Below are 19,389 nucleotides of genomic sequence, written 5' to 3' on the forward strand. Positions count from 1 at the left end.
TAAATCACTTCTATGCTCGCTTCGAGGCAAGCAACACTGAGGCATGCATGAGAGCATCAGCTGTTCCGGACAACTGCGTGATCACGCTCTCCATAGCCGACGTGAGTATGACCTTTAAACAGGTCAACATACACAAGGCTGCGGGGCCAGACAGATTACCAGGACGTGTGCTCCGGGCATGTGCTGACCAACTGGCAGGTGTCTTCACTGACACTTTCAACATGTCCCTGATTGAGTCTGTAATACCAACATGCTTCAAGCAGACCACCATAGTCCCTGTGCCCAAGAACACAAAGGCAACCTGCCTAAATGAATACAGACCCGTAGCACTCACGTCCGTAGCCATGAAGTGCTTTGAAAGGCTAGTAATGGCTCGCATCAACACCTTAGACCCACTCCAATTTGCATACCGCCCAAACAGATCCACAGATGATGCAATCTCTATTGCACTCCACACTGCCCTTTCCCACCTGGACAAAGGGAACACCTTTTGTCCAGGTGGGAAAGCAGCTCAGCGTTCAACAGCATAGTACCCTCAAAGCTCATCACCAAGCTAAGGATCCTGGGACTAAACAACTACCTCTGCAACTGGATCCTGGACTTCCTGACAGGCCGCCCCCAGGTGGTGAGGGTAGGTAGCAACACATCTGCCACGCTGATCCTCAACACTGGAGCTCCCCAGGGGTGCGTGCTCAGTCCCCTCCTGTACTCCCTGTTCACCCACGACTGCATGGCCAGGCACGACTCCAACACCATCATTAAGTTTTCTGACGACACAACAGTGGTAGGCCTGATCACCGACAATGACGAGACAGCCTATAGGGAGGAGGTCAGAGACCTGGCCCGGGTGGTGCCAGAATAACAACCTATCCCTCAACGTAACCAAGACTAAGGGGATGATTGTGGACTACAGGAAAAGGAGGACCAAGCACGTCCCCATTTTCATCGACGGGGCTGTAGTGGTGCAGGTTGAGAGCTTCAAATTTCTTGTTGTCCACATCAACAACCAACTAGATTGGCCCAAACACACCAAGACAGTCGTGAAGAGGGACGACAAAGCCTATTCCCCCTCAGAAAACTAAAAAGATTTGGCATGGGTCCTGAGATCCTCAAGGTTCTACAGCTGCAACATCGAGAGCATCCGGCAATTGCTTGGCCTCCGACCGCAAGGCACTTCAGAGAGTAGTGCATACGGCCTAGTACATCACTGGGGCAAAGCTGCCTGCCATACAGGACCTCTACACCAGGCGGTGTCAGAGGAAGGCCCTAAAAATTGTCAAAGACCCCATTCACCCCAGTCATAGACTGTTCTCTCTACTACCGCATGGAAAGCGGTACCGGAGTGCCAAGTCTAGGACAAAAAGGCTTCTCAACAGTTTTTACCCCCAAGCCATAAGACTCCTGAACAGATGGTTACCTGGACTATTTGCATTGTGTACCCCCACCCCCCCTTTTACGCTGCTGCTACTCTCTGTTTATCTTATATGCATAGTCACTTTAACTATACATTCATGTACATATTACCTCAATTGGGCCGATCAACCAGTTCTCCCGCACATTGGCTACCCGGGCTATCTGCATTGTGTCCCACCACCCTCCAACCCCTCTTTTTACACTGCTGCTACTCTCTGTTTATCACATATACATAGTCACTTTAACGATACTTACATGTACCTACTACCTCAATAAGGCCTGACTAGCAGGTGTCTGTATATAGCCTTGCTACTATTTTTTCAAACGTCTTTTTACTGTTGTTTAATTTCTTTACATACCTACACACACACACCTTTTTCCCCCGCACCATTGGTTAGAGCCTGTAAGTAACATTTCACTGTAAGGTTTAAACCAGTTGTATTCGGCGCACGTGACAAGTACACTTTGATTTGATTGCAAGTTAAGACCATGATTAGCCATTGTTCTCTCTCTTATGTCTGGTCTTCACAAGAGAATGTCACGGTTGTTTTATAGGGTATCTCATTTATTTGGAGTGGGCTACGGCCAAACAGTAGCCTTTGTGGAGTTGGGTTAATAAACCATAAATTCGTAAACTCTATCCTCTGTCTGGACAATTGTTTATTTATGACCTAGCCAGGTCCTTACATTGGTGTCAGAAGTAAAAACGTAGGTACAAGTTAGCCAGTTAGGTAGCTGACGAAGTGGCTAGCTAATGTACCTGAGTACGGGGTTGAAAAGGCTTCGAGGGAATCTGAAAGTGAAGGTGGAGGTAGGGGACGATTATGGCCAAGGAGGAGCGTGTGCATGGACGTCGGAGGATCTGGCTGAGGAGATGGCCAGGGCATCGGAGCACAGATGCCGCTTGAGGGAGACCACAAGAATGTTGGCGGCTGAAGCGGGCATGAGTGCTTCGTCGACTGTGCTTCGCACGGATACTTGCAATCCAAAGGGGTCACATCAACGCTGCGGGACATGGAATCTGGGGCTTAGGATGTAAACAAACATGGCGGCGCCCAGTTCCCGATTGTGTCCGTATCTGTCAAGACCCCCTTGTTACATTCCCCCAGCTACCTCCATGACACATCCCTCTGTGAGCCTGGGCTGCGCCCCCCCCCAGCTCAGCTACCCTAGATGGGAGAAGAGGACACTGTCTGCAGTGAGGGAGATATGGGGGAGGAACTGTGTTAGTCTTGACCCCGAGCAACAGGAACAGTTGTGGCAGTTGCTGTTTGAATTCAGAGACAGCTTTGCACTGAGTGAGGAAGAGGTGGGTCAGACTCATCTGGTGCAGCATGAGATCGACACACATGATGCTCGGCCCATCAAGATGCGTCCCTGCCGTATCCCGCTGGCACGCCAGGAGGCAGCAGACAAGGCTGTTTAGGAGATGCAGCGGGCAGACTTTGTCGAGCCCTCAGACAGCCCCTGGGCGGTGCCAGTCGTCATGGTTCCTAAGAAGTGGGTCAAGCTGAGGTTCTGTACGGACTACAGGTGGCTGAATGAGGTAACCAGGAAAGACTCACACCCCATACCACGTATCGATGAGTCGCTGGACCTCTGCAGTGGCTACTGGCTGGCAGGTGCCCCTCTCTCCAGAGGCCAGAGACAAAACTGCGTTCTCCACTAACAGAGGACACGGACAGTTCAAGGTCCTGTTCTTCGGCCTGTGCAACCCTCCAGCTACTTTTGAGCATTTGATGGACAGGGTGCTGGATAGTATCCCCCGACAGCAGTGTCTGGTATACCTCGACGACATCCTGGCTTATGGCAGCTCCTTCCAATTAGCCCTGGGGGTGCTACGGCATGTGCTGGAGAGGGTGGCTGCCGCAGGCCTGAAGCTCCACCTCGAGGAGTGCTACTTCATGAGGAGAGAGGTGTCCTTGGGTCACCGAGTGGGGAAGGAGGGTATCAGCACCATGGAGGACAAGGTGGGGGCTGTCCGAGGCTGGCCCACCCCCACCGACCAGCATCAGCTGAAGAGCTTCCTGGGCCTGGCCTCGTACTACAGGAGGTTTGTACTGGGCTTCTCAAGCGTCGCTGCTCCCTTGAACCGCCTGCTGCCGAAGGACAATGCCTTCAACACCCTCAAACGTGCACTGATCGAGGCCCATGTGCTCGCTCCCCCCCTGACCTCACCTTGTCCTTTATCCTGGACACAGATGCAAGCAATGTAGGCATGGGTGGGGTGCTGGCCCAGGTGGGGACTGGACACTTTGGGGTCACAAAATCACTCCGCCGCCTCCATCAGGGCTTTTACTGGGGGCAACACAGAGGGATGTGGAGGACTTTTGGTGCCACTGTGACAACTGTACAGCGAGAAAGGGCCCTCCAGGCTGCTCTCATGCTCAGCTCCAACAGTTCCCAGTTGGGGCTCCCATGGAGGGGGTGGGAGTGGGTGTACTTGGGCCACCACAGACAGTGGAAACCGCTGGGTGCTCACGGCCATGGACTATTTCCCAAAATGGCCCGAGGCCTATGCTCTGCCTAACCAGGAGGCAGAGACCATCGATGACACCCTGACAGCGGGGATGTTCAGCAGGTTTGGAGCTGCGGAGTCCATCCACAGTGACCAAGGCAGAAACTTTGAGTCCCGTGTGTTCGCCACCATGTGTGAGAGGCTGGGTATTCACAAGAACCGCACTACTCCTCTCCATCCTCAAAGTGATGGCCTTATGCAGTGCTTCAACAAAACACTTGGACAGCTGCTGGCCATTGTCTCTGCCAAACACCAGTGTGACTGGGGCAAGCACCTGCCTATGGTCCTCATGGCATGCCGTTCCACTGTCCAAGACTCCTCCTCCTGCACCATTGCCCCATACAGAGGGTTCTCTGTATGGGGCAATGGGGGGGTTGGCAGGGGAATGGAGCATTGCAAGTTAAGACCATGTTTAGCCATTGTTCTCTCTCTTGTGTCTGGTCTTCACAAGATAATGTCACGGTTATTTTATAGGGAAATTTTCATTTGTTTGTCGTGGGCTACGGCCAAACAGTAGCCTGTGTGGAGTTGGCTTAATAAACCGTAAATTCGTCAACTCAATCCTCTGTCTGGACAATTGTTCCTTTATGATCTAGCAGGCCATTACAATTTTATACAAAATTGAGTGGCACGTATTTACGTTTACTATGTCACGTCTAGTCTATGAGACCAGGCTACATGTGTATGGTTCTCAGTATTTTGTATCATCAACAACAGTCTGTGTTATGTCCTATTAGTTTTGTATGAAAATTAGTTGCGGGCAAGTGTACTGTTCAATTTGACCGACAGGTGGTGCGCCATCGACGACACGAATCCATCGACAACAAACTGAGCCATGCTAGTTAGCTAGCTAGCAGAGGAAAATAATAGCCTCAGCTCAGGAATCAGATTAACCAAATCTACATTTAAGAGAGTGGTAAATAGCCAATTATATATTTACAAATTAATAAACGTTCCAGCGAGACAATTTCAGAAACATCTGGATTATTTTGATGGTTGATTACAGTATTTGAGTCAAACAACGAGGTAAGCTGTAAAATGGCGGATAACATTCTGGGAGCTAGCTGTGTTGCTAGTCATGTTGAATAAACTAGCAAGTTATTAGCTATATGTAGCTAGGACAATTAATGTTAGCTAGACACAATAAGGAACTGGGATTTTAAATTGCGGTTTTGTCGCAAATTAACTAGCTAGCAGTTAATCAAACCACATTGACGTGTCCCTTGACTGTAACGTTATATATTAGCACGCTAGTACATGGTAGCTAAGTTATTTAGCTAGTTAGCTCTTTCACCATGATGTGTGCAGGGACTGATTTAATTCGGAATCGTTACCTAAATCGTCTTGCGATCACCATAACACATCATGCGAGTGTATGTTTATAGTTAACCCGTCTTAGTTAACCATAAGATAACATAAGCCAACTAACGTTTGTTAACTACAGCAATGGTAGCCAGCTAGCTGGCAAAGATGGACGTCAAACATTGTTTACACGGAAGAGGATTGTACCCTATCAATAATAGCTTGTTTTTGGAGTAACGGTGGCTATGTTAAATGTATGTAGCTAACTGAATGACAGTTATTGCATACTTCTTGGTTTTGTTTAACTGTTTTACAGTTACATTGTCTGACAGCCGCAGATTGCATAGCTACGTTACTAGCCAACCTTATTCGCCGACAACCAATGAGCAAAGATGGAGTAGTTTAAGAACGTCTGTTGCAGCCCTGGAGTAACGTTAGTCTTCATAATGTAGGGATTGTGTTTGTTTGAAGCCGACGAGGTGTTATTTAGTTCGAGATTTTCATTTGTAAAGAAGTTTGCTGACGCAGCTTTCCGAATGTCCTAACGTTAGCTATCTCGTTTAGCTAGCTTTCTCGTGAATAATTGTTGCTGGCTTCATAACTGATTCTCCCCCCTCTATTTCCATTTGTAAAGTCTGCTGTTGTCTTCTGGTTCTACGTCTAGTGTCATGTCATTTTATTTTCCCAGGTAACAGTAGCAAGCTACATCTGGAAGGTGTATTCATTTGTCTGTTGTAAAACGTTTTCCAACGTAAACCGTTTACTAAAGGAACCTAACGGACACAAACGAAAATGAAAGGGACATACCTGCAGTTTTCCAATAAAAACCTATCGTTTTCGTTGCAAATCATTTTCTGTTTGGCGTGAACGGTTTCCGTTGCAAAACGGTTAGCAACAGACCAAACGTTTTGCAACGGAATCAGACTAATGAATACATCTGTCTTCAGCAGTCAATTGTGAACTGCCGAGTGTGCAAACGGAATTGGTTATCCTCACTTCTTATTTATACTATTAATCCATGATACTTGTTACACATCAACCTACACACACGTTAAGTTATACAGAGGCATAATACCATCTTTGGACTGCCTTTGTCCTTTTGAATGTTTGACTTTTCTTTTCATGTGTTCTAGGTGGTATTAGTCTACATTTTGGTGGATCCTGAGAAGTCCATACTTACTAGAGTGTGTCCAGAAAATGTTAAAGAAATGATAGCAGCACAAGAGTTGCACACCGAGTTTCAGTTTCCTCAGTAAGTATAACTTAGATGTGTAAAGTAACATGCAAATTGTATTACCTTATTTTTTTGCAAACCATGAAGATACAGAGGACATACGCTTTGTATTGCATACATAGACCTTCAAACTAGTTCTGTGTGTATTGTTACAATAACTTATTTTTGTTTTCTGAACAGAGAGACCGATACACAGTTATCCTCTGACACAGACCTTGAGGACCCTGATGTCAAGAATGCAAAGCTTGGGAAAGGAAAGGTGAGACTTGCTTGTAAAATCCTCTATCAACACAAGACATCCATAATTAAATGGATATGGTCATCTCCTACTTTACATTTGTGCACACACAATATACACTAACACTTACACGGTATTCCTGTCTGTTGTAGGGTGGAAGGAAGGGGAAGAAAGCCCCTGGAGAGAAGGGGAAGGGTGGTGGAGCGAAGGGTACTGGCCTTGGCGGGGTGAATGGCCATCACCAGGAGAATGGGATGGAGAGCATGACCCTGTTCGAGGTGGTGAAGATGGGGAAGAGTGCCACACAGGTTGGTTCAAACTATTTTAATTAGAAGGATAGGGTAATAAAGTAGTCATTCTCAATGCATGTTGTTGATAGTAGTATTTTCATATTTAAGTGATGGCTAATTGGTGTTTTTTCTTTTAGTCCATCGTTGATGACTGGATTGAGTCTTACAAGAGTGATCGAGACATTGCACTCCTGGACTTGATCAACTTTTTCATCCAGTGCTCCGGTTGTAAAGGTAGGCTCCCAGAGTGTATTGAATAGAATTGTTGAATAGAATACGATCTGCTGTGAAGGCTCCCAGAGTGTATTGAATAGAATTGTTGAATAGAATACCATCTGCTGTGAAGGCTCCCAGAGTGTATTGAATTGAATAGAATACCATCTGCTGTGAAGGCTCCCAGAGTGTATTGAATAGAATTGTTGAATATAATACGATCTGCTGTGAAGGCTCCCAGAGTGTATTGAATAGAATTGTTGAATAGAATACAATCTGCTGTGAAGGCTCCCAGCGTGTATTGAATGGAATTGCTTGTATTGAATGGAATTGTTGAAATACCATCTGCTGTGAAGGCTCCCAGAGTGTATTGAATAGAATTGTTGAATATAATACGATCTGCTGTGAAGGCTCCCAGAGTGTATTGAATAGAATTGTTGAATAGAATACAATCTGCTGTGAAGGCTCCCAGCGTGTATTGAATGGAATTGTTGAATAGAATACAATCTGCTGTGAAGGCTCCCAGCGTGTATTGAATAGAATTGTTGAATAGAATATGATCTGCTGTGAAGGCTCCCAGCGTGTATTGAATAGAATTGTTGAATAGAATACGATCTGCTGTGAAGGACCTTTCTAAATCATTTTGCATCCGTTACTTGTGATGATTCAACAAGGTACGATTTTTTTGTTCTTACTTTTTGTTTTGCTACAGGTGCTGTCAGTGCAGAGATGTTCAGACACATGCAAAACTCTGAGATCATCAGGAAGATGACAGAGGAATTTGACGAGGTACTTTTTGATTGTACACTTACTGTACATCGTTATTTATGCCTCTCTGTCTATAGCGTATATTTAAACATTATTCCCGCTTTCGCTCTGTTATCAAATAGGACAGCGGGGACTACCCGTTAACCATGGCAGGGCCACTGTGGAAGAAGTTCAAGTCGAGCTTCTGTGAGTTTATCGGGGTGCTGGTGCGGCAGTGTCAGTACAGCATCATCTATGACGAGTACATGATGGACACAGTCATCTCGCTGCTCACTGGCCTGTCTGACTCGCAGGTCCGAGCCTTCAGACACACCAGCACCCTGGCAGGTCAGTACTAACACAATAGAGACTCTGGGCAGTTGAGGGAAGACTGTAGTTCATCCACTGTTAAACTACTAGCTTGATGTATTTTAGTGCTATCTTTTATGAGGGCTACACTGTGTGCCTATATGTAGGCCTATTGAATATACCTTTATTTGATGGCAGGTCTGCATAAATAGTGCCTTATTAATTAGTAGATGTCACTCAAGTGAGTCGTTGTCTCTACCAGCCATGAAATTGATGACAGCCTTGGTGAACGTGGCTCTGAACCTGAGCATCAACATGGACAACACTCAGAGGCAGTATGAGGCAGAGAGGAACAAGGTCATGGCCAAGAGGGCCAATGATAGGCTAGAGCTCCTGTTACAGAAGCGTAAAGAGGTGAGTGGGTTCTTCAACCGTTTCTTCCCTACGGCTGTTGTTGGGAGGGGGAACCTTACCTGGTCCTAACAATTCAAAACTGACCATTTAGAAATTACATTTTTGAAAAGGAAAAGGCACAGCGCTCGCTCACCATTTTAAAACATTATTTTATTTAAACAACTAAATGCATGACAACCAATTTCTGAAGGCCATCAAATGAAGTCCGAAATGTCAAACTTTTAATAGTTGTAAAATATGTTAATGGTGAGTGAGCGTTGCGCCTTTTATAATTTAGTTTTTTGGTTGCACCTCGACTCGCGTTGGTTGTGCGCCCTCCACTTCTTTCCATTAGATATGTAAAAAGCATTTTCAATTTGAAACGTCTCCTCTTTTCAGCTTCAAGAAAATCAAGACGAAATTGAAAACATGATGAATGCGATTTTTAAAGGCGTGTTTGTTCACAGATATCGGTATGTATTGCAACTTGTCATCTTTCTACGTACAGAACAATGAATTCAATTACAACTGTAATGGATTATGTGTTATATTTTTTTATTCTGTATTGTTTTAGGGTGGGAATTATGAATGGTGTTTTTGTAGTAGATTTTTAAAGAGGAGTCTAAAAAGAGAACTGTGGGTGCATTCACTTGATGTCAGAGAGTTTGATCACTGTGTGAAAACCAACTTCAGGTACTGACATTGAGAGAGACTTCAGATGCATGGAAGGCTTACAGCAGTTCTGAGATGTGCAGGCTGGTCTTTCACTGAGCTGTTCCAAGGCTTTAGGGTGCCCTCTTGTGCTAAACAACAGGCAGCAACGGTTGCTAAGGCAGAACAGCTCATCATGGCAACCCATGGTGCACTGATCTCTGATCTAAGTAGAACTGCCTCTGGCTGTACCACTTAAGCCTTTCTAATGAAATCAATGTTAACTGCCCTACTGTAAGATATCAAATAATTGATTTGATCATTGAGCGTAATGGGGGCTGTGAATAAGTCTGGACATTTCTCTGTTTATCAGCGATGCTATAGCTGAGGTCCGGGCAATCTGCATTGAGGAGATTGGGGTATGGATGAAGATGTACAGCGATGCTTTTCTCAATGACAGTTATCTGAAGTATGTTGGATGGACCATGCATGACAAGGTGAGCCATGCAATATGTCAAATCATATTTGTGGGAGTTGTATAGCATGTAGTCATTTACTGTGTGTTTCAACAGTAGGTATATTATCAGAGTTGAAAAGCTACAGCATTGAGGTTTGAACATTGTGGTTTGGACATTGTCCTCCCTGTGATCGCAGCAAGGAGAAGTGCGCCTCAGGTGTCTGACTGCGCTCCAAGGCCTGTACTATAACCGGGAGCTCAACACTCGACTGGAGCTTTTCACCAGCCGCTTCAAGGTAGGTCAGACGCTCCCCCATCACACCACTGACTGGGAAATCCTGTACATAACATACACACATCATGGTTGGCCAGATGTTGACTTCACTGTCATTGACAGGACCGCATTGTGTCGATGGCTCTGGATAAGGAGTATGATGTTGCAGTGCAAGCCATAAAACTTCTGACTCTTGTCTTGATGTGAGTAACCTTGTCTACAAATCATGTCTATAGTTGCTCATTCTTCACAACGTTAGCCCACGTATTAGTGTCCAGCCCTCCATGCACTCCTGACCCTTCGCCGATGACGATGAGACCTTACAGACCTGTGTGTTGTTTTCTCCTTGCAGTAGCAGTGATGAGGTCCTGACAGCAGAGGACTGTGAGAGTGTCTACCATCTGGTCTACTCTGCCCATCGACCTGTGGCTGTGGCTGCAGGAGAGTTCCTCTATAAGAAGTAGGTCTCACACTGGCTCTCTCAAGCTGTGGTGGAAGCTGAAAAATACTCTTATGAAATTATGATTAAAGCCCCATTTGGGTTGGTAATGCCTTAAGGCTGAGAAACAGATCTATATTTTTGAGATTATCCAGCTGCATTTAACCTTACCTCAATGTTGCCATGTCCATAGGCTCTTCAGCCATCGAGGTCCAGAGGAGGAAGGGATGCCCAGGAGGGGCAGGCAGAGCCTCAACGGGAACCTCATCAAGACCACCGTCTTCTTCTTCCTGGAGAGTGAGGTGTGTTCAGGCTCCGTGAAGAGTCTGTCTATGTTTGAAGTGACCTACTTGGGGCACAAAACAAAATCACATTTTAAATTGATATGTTTTGTAAACAACATGTGTAGACTAACTGTGAAATGATTACTCACGGCCCCTTTCCCAACAATGAAGAGTTAATGATAACAAAAATAGAGATACAGTAGTGACTCGACAAATAAATACACAGGGAATAACGTGGCTATATACAGGGAGCACCAGTATCATGTCAATGTGCAGGGGTATGAGGTAGTTGAAGTAGCTATGTACATATAGGTAGGGGTAAAGTGACTAGTGATGTGTTTCAGTTGTGATAACCTCTGAACGTTTGCAGCTCCATGAGCACGGGGCCTACCTGGTGGACAGCCTGTGGGAGTGTGCAGGGGAGCTGCTCAAAGACTGGGAGAGCATGATCAGCCTGCTACTGGATGAGCCCATGCCAGGGGAGGAAGGTAAGGAGGCGCAACACACACACACACACACACACACACACACACACACACACACACACACACACACACACACACACACACACACACAGTCATGTCTCAACATGTTTTGTCCTGTCCAGCCCTGACAGACCACCAGGAGACTGCTCTGATAGAGATCATGTTGTGTGCCATCCGCCAGGCCTGTGAGTGCCACCCTCCAGTGGGCAGAGGCACTGGGAAGAGGGTGAGTGCTGCTTGGCATTTTCCAATGTAAGCCCCTCAGCGGTCAACTCTAGTACTAGTGAGCTCTCAAGGCTTTATTCTCAGAAGGCATGTTTGAACATTCACTCAGATATGGGGTTTTATAAAAATCTTTCATATAACATTATTGTAATGTGAGTTCAGGTGGGCCGTTGCGCTTTAGCAAAGGGAAGGAAGGGTGTTCAATGACAAAAATCACCAGAATGGCTTACCAAGAAAAACTTCCAAAAGTACTAATTTGAGGTAAAAAGGAGATGTAAGCACTCAACAAAAAAAGCCAGCGAATGATTACTTTTTGCTCACTTTAATCCATTGTACAGGGAGCTAACGGGTGACTGACGGTTCTGCCTTTTTTTGTTGAGTGCTCTAACTCATTTTTTACCTTAAATTAGTCCTTTTGGAAGTTTTTCTGGGTAAGCCATTCTCATGATTGTGATGTGATTGTGCTCTTCTGAAAATCCTCCTAGGTCCTGACAGCCAAAGAAAAGAAAACCCAGCTGGATGACCGGACGAGAATCACTGAGATCTTTGCTGTGGCGTTGCCTCTGTTGTTGGCCAAGGTCAGTTATCAAGTTGTGTACATGACTGTCACTTTTTATAGTCTATACACAGCTTCTATATATAACTCAACCCCTGGGACTGCCAGAATGATGCAGTATTACTCAACGCTAGGTCTCTTGTTATGGCTCCCCTCACCCTCACCCTCTCCATCTTACCCTCACAGTACTCCGTTGATGCTGAGAAAGTGACCAACTTACTGCAGCTACCGCAGTTCTTTGACCTGGAAATCTACACCACTGGTCGATTGGAAAAGGTTTGTGAATCATCTGATATTCCTGGAGCATAACTAATCCTACCGCACCTTAGATTGTTAACAGGCAATTATTCACATGGCCATTGTGGCAGAATATAGTTTGAGACCTCGCCACAAACAGAGACCTTTGTCCTCTATTTGTGTGCAGCACTTGGAGTCATTGCTGCGTCAGATCAGGGAGGTGGTGGAGAAGCACACAGAGACCGACGTGCTGGAGGCGTGCTCCATGACCTACCACGCTCTCTGCAACGAGGAGTTCACCATCTTCAACAGGGTGGACATTGCCAGGTCCCAGCTACTGGACGAGTTGGTGGACAAGTTCAACAGACTCCTGGAGGACTTCCTGCTGGAGGTGGGCTCAGATGCATAGAGATACATAAAATGTCTATTGTATTCTATTTTATTCTATGTTTAGCTGGCTGAGTGGCTTAGAGACTGAGCAGTCTGTCTGTCAGATTGAAAACTTCTATGGCAGATTTGGCAATGCATAATGACATAAGTTCATTGTCTGTCTTTAATCTTTGTAGACTATTTGTCAAAGAAAAATGAATGTTCTAGGGTAGATTGGTGTTGATTTAAACTGGGACTGTAATTTGAGTGATACGTGGCTGTGTAGGATTTCACAACCTAGTTATCTGTTGTTTCAGGGTGAGGAACCAGATGAGGATGATGCCTACCAGGTCCTGTCCACACTAAAGAGGATCACTGCTTTCCACAAGTAAGGCCTTGAGCAAGATTAAACAAGTCATGTGTAATCCAAACATTTGCCAATGAACGGTAGATAAATCATAACTCCTTATCTGACTAGATTCTGTGTTTCTCTCTTCTCTCTTCAGTGCACATGACCTCTCTAAATGGGACCTGTTCACCAGCAACTATAAGCTATTAAACACAGGACTTCAGAATGGAGATATGCCTGAGCAGGTACCTAAACCATAACCCTTTTATCCCCTCAAACCCACCTACCCCTGAAATGTTTGACATTCATCTCCACTGTTTACTATCACTTACCTTGTAATACTCTCTTTTTCCCAGATTGTAATTCATGCGATGCAGTGCACACACTACATCATTCTGTGGCACCTAGCCAAGGTCTCAGAGGGCAGCTCCACAAAGGTACACACACTGTTGTTATCAGTGACTAATGACTATCCAGTGTCTGCCAATGGTTGTGACTATACACCCCTGTGTGGCGGAGTTACAAGTTGTCTGTAAAATGGTTTCCAGGGGAACATGGTCACCCTGAGGAAGCAGATGAGGGCCTTCTGTCTGATGTGTCAACGCTACCTCACCAGTGTCAACACCACTGTCAAAGAGCAGGTGGGTTGTCCTACGTCATGTCACTCTGTTGCCTGACTGTGTAGCTGTGTGTTCACTGTTAAGTGAGGTCTGAGGAGTTGCTGCTCTGTTGTATTTTCCTGGATTACTGTAAAACACTGTGTTACAGCTGTTGACGTGGACGGGTGTTGTGTGATTGATTGACTGTGTTCCAGGCCTTCACCATCCTGTGTGACGCCCTGATGATCTTCAGCCACCAGATCGTGTCGTCGGGCCGGGAGCAGCTGGAGGCCCTGATCTACACTCCAGACTCCCCCCTACAGGCAGAGCTGCTCAACTTCATCCTGGACCACGTCTTTATCGACCAGGACGATGACAACAACAGCACAGGTCAGACACAGCCCAATGGCAGAAAGTAACACAGGCCAGACAGATTCCCCCCCCCACACACAGCACAGATTGAACATCCACACAGCCCACCTGGCAGCTAGTCACAACACAAGGAGACAGCTGAGAATGGCTTTTAATGTTAAGACACCAGAGCTGTTTCTGAGTTAAAGAGAACACATTATATGGAGACAGGAATGTTAAAGTTTTGCAAGGGGTTACCTCAGTGTTCTTCATTTTATCAGATGGGCAGCAAGATGATGAAGCCAGTAAAATTGAGGCTTTACACAAGAGACGTAACCTGCTGGCAGCGTACTGCAAACTGATCATTTACAATGTAGTGGAGATGAACACTGGAGCTGATATCTTCAAGCAGTACATGAGGGTATGTCTGGCCTCCAACCATATTTAGACCTTTTAAAAGAAAAATGTCATGTTGTGCTATACCTAATCAATGAAATGTGTTTTTCTCTCTAGTACTACAATGACTATGGAGATATCATCAAGGAAACGATGAGTAAAACAAGACAAATTGACAAGATCCAGTGTGCCAAGACTCTCATTCTGAGTTTGCAGCAGGTAAGAGCTATGGCGAAATTAACATTCAGTTAAAGTATTGTCTTCGTTTTGTGACAATGTGAGTGGTTTTGATCATTGTTTTTTAAAAGTTGCAACACTTTTCTCTTTTTAGCTTTTCAATGAGATGTTATCTGACCTCGGCTGCAACTTTGATCGCTCGTCATCGTCCTTCTGCGGCATTAAAGAACTGGCCCGACGTTTCTCGTTGACCTTTGGCCTGGATCAGCTGAAGACCAGAGAGGCTATCGCCATGTTACACAAGTAAGCCTGCTGCAAATGTGAAACTCATCCTCTGTGTAGGAATCAATACATAAAGGTTTAACAGCTCTGCAGGCATGCTTCTATTTGAGGTTCTCAACCTCCCAGAACGGTCAAGTATTTACAGCTCAATACTTCAATCCATTCCTTCCTAAACATTTTGTCTTGTGCTACACTTGCTGCAGGGATGGAATCGAGTTTGCCTTCAAGGAGCCCAGTCCCCAGGGAGAGGGAAACCCTCCTCTCAACCTTGTCTTCCTGGACATTCTCAGCGAGTTTTCCTCCAAACTTCTCCGTCAGGACAAGAAGACTGTGTAAGTCAGAGGAAACTGTTATACGTAGTGCTATGTGCAGTCAAATCATTAGTGACTGTATTATCCTTAGCCAGACAGACCACAGCTACAGTAGATCATGGATGTTGATTTGTGGTCCTCTGTCCTCTGCAGTCACCTCTACCTGGAGCGGTTTATGACCTTCCAGATGGCCCTGCAACGAGAGGACTGCTGGCTGCCCCTCATCTCCTACAGGAACTCCCTGCAGGCCGGAGGGGACGACGACACCATGTCTGTTATCAGCGGCTACAGCAGCCGAAGTTCCAGCATCAGGACCAAGAAGGCCAAGCCAGCCAGCACCGGAAAGAGGAAACTGCCTGAAGGTGAGGGGCCGACACCGAGCCACAGAATAGCATGGGCAACATACGCTGGTGTTAAACCTGAAAGCTCAATGTTTAGTGTTATGATATACACACTGAGTATACAAAAAATTACGAACACCTTCTTAATATTGAGTTGCATTCCCTTTTGCCCCCAGAACAGTCTCAATTTGTCTGAGCATGGACTACAAGGTGTTGAAAGCATTCCACAGGGCTGCTGACCCATGTTAACTCCAATGCTTCCAATAGTTGTGACAAGGTGGCTGGATGTCCTTTGGGGGGTGGACCATTCTTGATACACATAGGAAACTGTTGAGCGTGATAAACCTAGCAGAGTTGCAGTTCTTGACCCCGACCGGTGCGCCTGGCACCAACTACCATAACCCCGTTCAAAGGCACTTAAATATTTTGTCTTGCCCATTCACCCTCTGCATGGCACACACACAATCCATATCTAAATTGTCTCGAGTCTTAAAAATCCTTATTTTACCTGTCTCTTCTCCTTCATCTACATTGATTTGAAGTGGATTTAACAGGTGATATCAATAAGGGATCATAGACTGATCAGGTGAAAGCTATGACATGTAAAAAGCAGGTGTTCCTAATGTTTTGTACACTGTGTACACAACAAATTGTGTTCCAGAATATGCCACCTGCTTTGTGCGATTAGATTTTCACTTGGGGAAATAACTTGCCGAATGAGGTTTAGACATTAATGAATTGAGTGTTTGCTAGATGTTATCTGACGTTGGCTTTATAAAAAGCCAATGCGCTAAGATGTCTCTACCTGAGCAGTGAGTGGTCTGCTCACTATATAACAACCCTATGAAACCCTTGCTATTGCAGCAGAGGAGAGTAGCAGCTGCAGCACAGACGCAGTGTGGATGAACCAGGAGCAGAACGTGCAGACGCCAGTGATGATGCCCTCGCCACATCTAACCTCCACTGTGTTGAGGGACCCCAAGAAAATGAGGCCAGAGGAGAGCTACATGGGTGTCTATGCTATGACATCAGAGCAGCAGCACCAACAGCTGCCCCCCCAACAGCACCACCATCAGACCCCCATGGACTACAAGTACGGAACACCTTTCTATGGCTCAACACCTTTTGATTTTCATGAGTATCTTTGACCATCCATAGTAGGGCGGCAGGTAGCCTAGTGGTTAAGAGCGTTGGCCCAGTAAATGAAAACTTGCTGGTTAGAATCCCCGAGCCGACTAGGTGAAAAATCTGTCAATGCGTCCTTGAGCAAGGCACTTAACCCTAATTGCTCCTGTAAGTCGCTCTGGAAAAGAGCGTCTGCTAAATAACTAAAATGTAAAAATCTATAATGTAATGTTACTTAGCTATGTATACAATGTTATCAAAATGAATGATATCTTCAATGAAATGGCTGTAGTTCGCCTCTTGTTTGAATAAGTATGACTGTCTGTATTAATGTGTCTGACTCTGTTTTCAGTACCCAGGTGACCTGGATGCTAGCCCAGAGACAGCAGGCAGAGGCCCGGCAGCAGCAGCAGGAGCGAGCCAGCATGCAGTATGCCAAGATGAGGAGCCACATGCAGAATGCAATGTAAGACTGCACTTCTCTTCCAGACCACAGTGGTGTTTCAACTCCAGTGTAGTACTTACTGTGTAATGTATATAGTAATTTGTGGCCATGTCTTTGACCATCTAGCCGCCGCGGTTCAGGACTCATGGAGGATGATGAGGAGCCAATAGTAGAGGATGTAATGATGTCATCAGAGGACCGTTTGGAAGATCTCAACGAGGGCATGGATTTTGACACTATGGATATTGATCTGGTAAAATACACTCATAAAGATGTTTATTTTCTCACAAGTTGTGCATTTATGAATATTACTGCCTTGGTATCTCTTCTTTCTTACTTTGCTGTTTATTGTTTAGCCACCCTCTAAAAATCGCCGAGAGAGATCAGAGCTGAAGCCAGACTACTTCGATCCTTCTTCGATCATGGATGATTCGGTGGGTATTGGTTTGTTATTGAGAGTACAGTGATATCTTCATTGTTAAAGATCACGTACAACAAACAATATGATCAACAATAACAGTGGCAGTACCGACGTGAAATCCAGATACCTAGTTAATGTCTTTGGTATGCATATGGAAAGGCTATACTCATATTCTCTCATTCTTTTCCATATTATACAGCAAGTAACTAAACATTTAAATGCAATATTTTCTTTCTTTTTAGGTCCTCAATGTTTCAATGTTCTAAGCTGATTATGGTAGATCTGTGTGAAGAGGACACTGTGTTGTTACCGAAAATGTTTTGATGACAAGAAGTATTCTCTGTAGAGAATTGTTTTAAAATAAGCTCATGGGACTATTTGCTTTATGAGGCATCAATGGTTGCACATTCGTCATGTTTGAATTTCACTTTTATTTTTTTGTCGATCAATGGGCATGTTTTTGTCTCATGTAAATACATAGTTGCTGACATACTTTTAAAATATAAAATCTGGCATGACATGTAGCCATATATTAAAACATATACAGTAGGAGAAAATGTGAAATGTCTTCATATTGTTGGAAGGCCTTACCGCAAATATGAAATACAGGGTTCTCAGAATTCTCTCTGTCATTATTTTTAGAGGTTTGTCTGTCCTGCTTTTATAACTTATAGAATACTTTGATTTATAGGTATTTTGTAATGACAATCAGATGTAAATCAGTACTTTATAATCATGTTAATACTCATATAGAGTACAGAAATGAACCTTTGTAATGGAATTTCTGGTGTGTAATAATGGATGTGGCCTGCAGTTTTACTTTTTTCCAATGTTATAGGTGAGACCTCTTGGTGAACTGATAATGCCCAAATGCCATTTGACCCATTGACAAGCTTAGTTTAAATTCTGAATCACTTTTAAAGGTTTGATGATTTTGAATGCTTTTGAAGAGTGGTACAAAAGTATAGTGTGCAGAGGGTTTGTATAAAAGAGTGGTCAAAATATTCTCTGTTGTACCACTGTGTTGTGTCTGTAAGAGAGCTTGTTATAGAATGTTTCTAAAATACCACATTTAAGAGTTTGGGTTAGCTATTATGGTATCATAATATATAATTATATATTATACAATTATAAAAATGTGTAATATATTGTGAATCGGTGCTCATTTTATATTTGCTCAGTTTTAGTTAATTTGAAGTCTAATTTAGGAAAAGGTTCAATAGAATGTAAACTGGTTTAAATTAACCTAATTAATGTGCAGTTATGCATAAGAATTTACCTTTGAATTTGTATTTATATTTAAATGGTAAATGTTTTGTTTGTCTTTTCTAAGGATTTTTTGTTTTAATAACTTTTCTTTACTTCTATGTACTTTGGTTTGCAGATTCCCAACAAGCTTTTCTGGAGGAATAAAATTGTAATCATGAATATTGTAAATTATAGTTTTATACAGCCACAACAGCTTAAAACACAGCCTCTCCATTTTCAAAAGCTAAAATGTTATATCAAAATCTAAATACAAAACTACAAACCGGAGAATTGTATATTTTTCATTATTTACATTGTAGCAATGTTAGACAAATTAAAACAATAATTTGAATGCATAGTTGTTTTGCTTAAATCTTATGTAGGCTTCATACTGTCGTTTTGATATGTACCTTTCTGTTGTCCTTGCATTGAACTGCTGAAAGTGTGTGCATATGTCTAAATGTGTATGTATACACATATTTATATTATATATATTCAAATGTATATGAAACGTTTTTTTATTCTATTTACAAAGTCCACTGTTTCATTTATGGTTTGTATTTATGTCTCGAGACCAGTAACTTTTTGAACAAAATAAACCCCTGCAATTGTGTGATGATTTGAATGAAGTGTTGCCAGTATTTAGTAGGCCTATTACACGGAAATGAAATGTCTACGGGACAGAGTGCAGTATAGTCACTGGTTGTGTG

At 44.2% G+C, this 19,389-nt stretch overlaps 1 protein-coding gene across 2 annotated transcripts; it reads left to right on the forward strand.

Annotated features, from left to right (window-relative positions):
• Positions 1-4,721: 4,721 nt before the first annotated feature.
• Positions 4,722-19,298, forward strand: LOC112257741 (cohesin subunit SA-2). Of its 2 annotated transcripts, none has more exons than XM_024431546.2 (34): positions 4,722-4,957; positions 6,367-6,485; positions 6,648-6,726; positions 6,858-7,013; positions 7,133-7,229; positions 7,921-7,997; positions 8,099-8,303; positions 8,527-8,678; positions 9,057-9,130; positions 9,682-9,805; positions 9,963-10,061; positions 10,163-10,242; positions 10,392-10,499; positions 10,672-10,780; positions 11,133-11,250; positions 11,370-11,473; positions 11,958-12,050; positions 12,215-12,304; positions 12,453-12,656; positions 12,952-13,022; positions 13,141-13,228; positions 13,340-13,420; positions 13,532-13,624; positions 13,798-13,972; positions 14,215-14,354; positions 14,447-14,548; positions 14,661-14,809; positions 14,992-15,120; positions 15,253-15,461; positions 16,305-16,533; positions 16,918-17,031; positions 17,137-17,263; positions 17,367-17,444; positions 17,674-19,298. In XM_024431546.2, exons 2-34 carry the CDS (start codon positions 6,442-6,444, stop codon positions 17,695-17,697), a joined length of 3,822 nt encoding a protein of 1,273 aa, XP_024287314.1. In that variant the 5' UTR covers positions 4,722-4,957; positions 6,367-6,441; the 3' UTR covers positions 17,698-19,298. The 2 variants fall into 2 exon arrangements, with proteins under 2 accessions (XP_024287314.1, XP_024287315.1); XM_024431547.2 differs by lacking the exon at positions 4,722-4,957 and adding an exon at positions 4,984-5,921.
• Positions 19,299-19,389: the final 91 nt, after the last annotated feature.

This window comes from Oncorhynchus tshawytscha, linkage group LG09 (assembly GCF_018296145.1).
Source record: "Oncorhynchus tshawytscha isolate Ot180627B linkage group LG09, Otsh_v2.0, whole genome shotgun sequence".
NCBI classification, from domain to species: domain Eukaryota; kingdom Metazoa; phylum Chordata; class Actinopteri; order Salmoniformes; family Salmonidae; genus Oncorhynchus; species Oncorhynchus tshawytscha.

What these genes read in the sequence shown, in the direction of transcription:
- LOC112257741 (XM_024431546.2), top strand. Translation starts at nt 6,442, where the DNA reads ATGATAGCAGCACAAGAGTTGCACACCGAGTTTCAGTTTCCTCA. An exon ending in GGAGAGTTCCTCTATAAGAA is followed by an intron (nt 10,500 to 10,671) that starts GTAGGTCTCACA and finishes CCATGTCCATAG; the next exon opens with GCTCTTCAGCCATCGAGGTC. An exon ending in CGATGACAACAACAGCACAG is followed by an intron (nt 13,973 to 14,214) that starts GTCAGACACAGC and finishes TCATTTTATCAG; the next exon opens with ATGGGCAGCAAGATGATGAA.